Genomic DNA, 5,587 nt, shown 5'->3' with positions numbered 1-5,587 from the left:
CATATAGGAAAATGTGCAAATCACAATAATTTACAGGACATTCAAAGCCACCCTCAGATGTTTTGAAGTATCCAAAGACACATTGGGATCTAGAAAATGGTCATTTTCAATCTCTGTTCCTGTGTGGAAGTTGTCTACCCATTTAAACTATACATGACAGTTTTAGAACTTAGTCCAGATTCAAATGAAATCAGGACACAAAGATAATTTGGAGTCCAATATCACCTGAAAGCCAACAGAGCTCTTGAAGTCAACAAGAATTGCAAGAGGTAATTTCCTCCTATGCAGCTGTGGTAAGGCCAGAGGTCCCGGTACTTCGGGCAGAGGCTTCCTGGTACAGACCATACACAGATCTTACAGTGCATTATACTCCACATATTTCGATGGGTCTGTGGGAAAGTGCTTCTGGCAAATTGTCATTAACCTCTTGAGTCCCTGAATGTATTTCTGTTGAGTCTCATCATTTAAGACATGTGCAACATGCTTGGAAAAGATCTTCTCCCTGCCAGTTCTGGCATGGATACCAACCATAGTGACACCAATAGGCCAGGGAGCATTTCCAATGGCCATATGAAGGTAAGCATCATTTGCCTTCACGTACTCTCGCTGCAGCAGGAACTTAATAATAGCTGTTATGGACCCTTTAATATCAGCAGGAAGATTCCTTTGCTGGAACTTTCTGAAGAGAGGTCTGAGGTAGGACTCAGTCTGCTTGTGGGTAGCACTGTTCAGTTTGCCCTGAACACTGAGCTTCACATAGTCCTCTCTGGCATTCAGTTCTTTAGCCCAAACACCAAGAAGAAACTTGAGAACCTTGGTGATGATGTCCATGTCCTTAGGGTCCTCACCTGTCCCTAAGGACTCCCCCAGTGCCTCTAATTCTTCCATCGTGGTGTTTTCCTCTTGAACTTTCAGGTCATTCTGTGTGTCCACCTCTCCAGCTTCCTGGGCACCCACAATTTCATTCAAGCACTGCTGGTCTATCTTATCCAAAGATGCTTTCAGAATGAAAAGAAAAGCCTCGGATTGAAAGAGTTAAATTTGAAACTGATGTTAGCAAAGGGAAGGAAAACCTCAGGGGCCAGGCCTGTGAAAACACATCAAAACGGAGGAACAAGCTGTTAAGGGACTGAAAGGTCAGGGAGACATAAAACCACAAAGATAGGAAAAAAATGCAAGGAGATGCCTGTAGCCCAGGTCAGGGGGACATAAAACACGAAGATAAGGGATGTGTCCGGAGCCCTGGCGCCTGGGACGTGTTCGGGCAGACGTTGAGTGATGAATCATGGGTCATTTGGTTTTCTTAGGTGTTAGCTAAGGGTCATTATGAACTTTGAATAGCACTCTTTTTTTCTCTCCCCTTTTTAGGAATTCTCAACTCTAATCTACACAAACTACATTTAAAATAACCAATCATGTATAGCCACCCTGACTCCTTTGTTCCCTCAGACCTTTTTTCCTATATAAACCCCTAACCCCTCAGCCTCCGTGCGATTCCTTGTCTCCTGCGTGAGATTGGGGGTTCGCCCGGAGCACTCCGAATAAAAAAGCCTCATGCGCTTTTCAAGGCGGCCTCTCGTGTTTCACTGGGTGCGCGTCTCCTGGGACTTGAGTGAGGTTCCCTTCTAAGGGTCTTTCAAGATCATTTCTTAAGCTCTCATTCCCTTCTGGTGTGCGAATCTCTAGTGTTCTTAAGCGTTGGAAAGCATCATAATCAGTTTCCCCAAACAGTCTAACTAGTTCTCCTCTTTCTCTCAGTCTTCTGATGACCTCTGGCCTAGAAAGAGTCATAGGAGGGCTTCCCTCTGCAAGTTCAAGTTCCATCACTAGGTCTGATGATGTTAGTGGTTCCTGGTCATCCTCTTTTGACTGTATCTTGTAGCCGCTTCTTTCAAAATAGGCTTCCTCTTCTTTTTTGGCAAGTTTACTGCGCTTGAAGTACTTTTTATTTTCCTCCAGCAGGTCCCTGTCCTCCACCAGCTGCCACTTCCACAGAATCTCTGATCTCAAGACATCCATCACTCTCCCAGGGTCTAAGATCCACTCTGACTCTCTGGCTCCGAGGCGATAACCTGCTGACAAGTAAGTGCAAGAGTGAATCTTCCTTCTTCTGATGTGCTTATGTAGGTCTCCAGCAGAAGGTGTGGCCCAGATTAAAAATGTGTCCCCCCAAGCCTAGATCTGGGACTCGTTTTGTCCCAGGCTGACCTTGAACTCAGAGATCTCCTTGCCCTAGTCTCCAGATAGCAAAGGTGTTTACTACGGACCTGGCCTGGTGGCCCACGCCTTTAATCCCAGCACTTGGGAGGCAGAGGCAGGTGGATTTCCGATTTCGAGGCCAGCCTGGTCTACAGAGTGAGCTCCAGACCAGCCAGGGCTATAATTGTTTACTATCTTACCTGGGCCTATGCTTTGCATGGCCACTGGACTCAAAATATCTTTACCAACATTTAGGTCAGAATCTTGTATCTCCAGCCTCAAGATGTGGATCACAGGTGAACCCTCCAAGATCTGATAGCAGTTCCTTCTAGATATAGTCATGGTGATAACTAGAAATAGCCATTCCACTTCTGGAAGAAGAGAGAAAGCTCCTCTGCAAGTGTTAGGCCTGAGCTGTGTGGTTCATCCTGTTCTGGGAGGGAACTGAGGTCACCGAGGGCAACCGGACTTGAAGGTACCACTGGCTGCAGGTTGGGGTACTCTGGGCCTCTGTTTAGGCTTTGTGGTTATCAAGGCTTCTTGACAGAAATTTTCTTGATAGAAAGTTCTAGCACCTGACTGTTGTCTCTGCAGAGCTCTAGGTCCTGCTTGGTGATCAGCAGTGGTGTCCGGGGAGCAATTGTCCCACCTTGGGGCATGGTAGTCCTCAGGGCCAGCTGTAGATCATCTAGTAGCTTGGTCTGATTCCTTGCATGTGGGTGGCCTGCACAGGTAGCTTGTGTGAAGTGGTATCCAGAACTGAATTGAGGCTCTTGTGTTGTTCTTTGAAGTGCTCTGCCACAGCCTAGAAAGCACCCAGCACCTCTAACTGGGCATTGAGTGTGGCAGCCAGCTCCTGATGTTTTCGCCAAAGCAGCACCTAGTGTCACAGCTTTGGCACCTAACCCTGCAGCCTCTCCTTCTCCACGTACATGGCCACCAAGTCCTTCTCAGCCTTCTCCTACACCAGAGGCCCCCTTGTAGACACAATGGTCAGCATCAGCTGCAACTGACTCCATGTCCATAGGCTCCTGCAGATCCTGTCTCTTCTTTTGAAGAATTCTCTTTCTGAAGGGTTGTAAAGGACATGTAGACTCTGAATTCTTTGCAATGTCCTGCCTAAAGAGGAACTCTTCCTGAAGGTGCTTTTTTTGGTGGTGGATGAGACGTCTAGGGTGGGTGGAGCTATCATGGTGGATTGTGTGTCACTGGTCCTCATCATTGTGGATTGCTGTTTATATGTTCTGTTCCCTCAAGAGTGCCTGTAATCAGGTGTGGTCAGGTGTAATCAAAATTAGTCAGGTAAGGCTAGAATCTGTGATTGGGCAGTGGAAGGAAAGGCAGAGTTGAAAGCTCTAGAGAAGTGTTAGAGAGATGGAGTAGAGCGAGGAAATGGAGGACAAAAGATGGAGGATGAAGAAGATGGAGCTGAACTATGTGGCCTTAGTAGCCATAAGTAACTGGGGATTTTGTAGATGGGAAATAGAGTAATATATGGTACATTTGCCCAATCTAGGTATGCAGCTTGTATTTATATCCATTGAGTTTTGTGTTCTTTGCATGGGCATTTTGGGGTTGGAAATTTACCCTTACAAGTCTGGCCAGTATATTACAAGCTTTGGTGTTATCATTTTGTGGGGATAAGGGGAAGTGTGCGTGGCAGCCAGCTTTCTGGAGACTAGCCACAAGTGGTGGATGGCCTGGGAAGTATGAGCAGCCTGGCAGCAGCTAACCATGGGAACCAGGGCAAGACTGCTGCATGGGGCTGGCGCCTTGGAATTGATTAGACGACCTTGCCAATTCATAACCAGTTTAGCGTGGATTTTTCTTTTTCAACTACATGCTACAATCAATAAGATATCTTCTTTTGCTCTTTAGCAGTGAGCTGGCCTTTCTTCCCTCATGTAGCTTCCCTTCTGTTACAGAGCCCTCTTTGGTTTCCTCACATTCCATGTACCTGGACTCATCCACTCAGCCTCCTTGTGCTCTCCTCCTCTTATCTTGGGTGTACTCATAGCTGCGGGCTTCCCAGTGTCCCATTCTGAGAAATTGAAAAGGAAAATAAAAGTCCAGCACGAGCTTGCCCACGTAAGCCTGGGATTGAAAGAGTTAAATCAAAGCAGAGGCAAGCGGCCAGGGACTGACATGTCAGGAAGACATAAACCATAGAGATAGGGTAAAAATGCAAGGATATATCCACAGCCCAGGCCTGCAAGGAAGTGCGGACATTTGACTAATGGACCACCTGGTCCTCTTAGCACTCCCCTTTTAGGAATTTTCAACTCTAACTACATTTAAAATAGCCAATCATGTACAGCCACACCAATTCCTTTGTTTCCCCAGACCTTTTTCCTATAAAAACCCCTAACCTCTGGGCCTCGTGGTCAATTCCTGGTCTCCTGTGTGAGATTGGGGGTTGAACCGGAGCTCTGAAATAAAAATGCCTCATGTTTTTTACATCAAGATGGCTTGTTGTGTTCTTTGGGTGCATGTCTCCTAGGACTTGAGTGGAACTCCCCCTACGAGGAGTCTTTCAAAGTCAGCCATTTTCTGGGCTTCCTACCAGAAGTGAGCTTTTTAGGGCCCTGTCTGTTAGGAGGCAGGGAACATCATATAGCTTTGAGCTGGCTCAGTATGGATGAGCGCCAAGCTTGCACTTGGTTGGTATAAGCTGGGCAAAGGGCAATGTGAGCCAGTATGGCTCCAGTAAATCCCCCAGACACTCCCGGTGTTCATGGTTTTTACCCAAACTCATTTCTGAAGCTTCTATGACTGAAAAGGTGTCAGTCTATTCTATAATGTGGATTTCACAGGTTACAAACTACGGTAAATGCTAATATGTCTAAAACTGATCCTCTTTTAATGAACTTAAATTCTTGGAAGCTTCAGAGAATCCACTTAAATCCACCCCTCATGGGTCAAATGCATTCTAGATAAGTACTTCTGTCAATTAATGTCCCCTCTCCCCACCTGCCTATCCTGTTTGTTCCTGAGAGAGAGTTCTCTCTCCCTTTTCCTGGCCCTTGGACTTCCCTCCCTCAACTACTGGAACCATAGCCTAAGAGTTTCAAATGTACACTTAAGAAGTATCTTCTGCCCCTAACAAAAATGTGTGTTTCAGCATCCTGCCAGGTCCAGGTGCTCACTCAAAATCTGCATCCTGGACAGCTTCAAGGCAGCTAGCCCCAGGTGGTCCAGCCCCAGGTGGTCCAGCCCCAGGTGGTCCAGCCTCAGAAACTTCTCTGACTAGGCCTATACTTTCCAGCCCCAGATGGTTCCACAGAGCCTGGACAGCAAGTGAAAGAACTTAACCAGCATCCTGAAAGACCCCTGGGGGAGACCCCCACTCAAATCTCGGGAGGACGTACACTCAAGGAATCACGAGAGA

The 5,587-nt window shown here is 46.8% G+C and overlaps 1 protein-coding gene across 1 annotated transcript; it reads right to left on the bottom strand.

Annotated features, from left to right (window-relative positions):
• Positions 1-354: 354 nt before the first annotated feature.
• Positions 355-2,118, bottom strand: LOC116098895 (pre-mRNA-splicing factor 18-like). Its single transcript, XM_031381888.1, has 2 exons — positions 1,643-2,118; positions 355-1,006 (listed from the first exon to the last, which is right to left on the bottom strand). Exons 1-2 carry the CDS (start codon positions 2,017-2,019, stop codon positions 355-357), a joined length of 1,029 nt encoding a protein of 342 aa, XP_031237748.1. The 5' UTR covers positions 2,020-2,118.
• Between the last annotated feature and the right edge of the window lie 3,469 nt (positions 2,119-5,587).

Source organism: Mastomys coucha, unplaced genomic scaffold, assembly GCF_008632895.1.
Source record: "Mastomys coucha isolate ucsf_1 unplaced genomic scaffold, UCSF_Mcou_1 pScaffold20, whole genome shotgun sequence".
Lineage (NCBI taxonomy): Eukaryota > Metazoa > Chordata > Mammalia > Rodentia > Muridae > Mastomys > Mastomys coucha.
This window is presented reverse-complemented; position numbering and strand designations above follow the sequence as displayed.

Excerpts from the sequence above, each read along its gene's own strand:
- LOC116098895 (XM_031381888.1), bottom strand. The coding sequence starts at position 2,019 with ATGGATGTCTTGAGATCAGAGATTCTGTGGAAGTGGCAGCTGGTGGAG. Across the intron at positions 1,007-1,642 it reads AATGAGAGCTTAAGAAATGA|TCTGAAAGCATCTTTGGATA; the intron begins TCTTGAAAGACC and ends TTTTCTTTTCAT.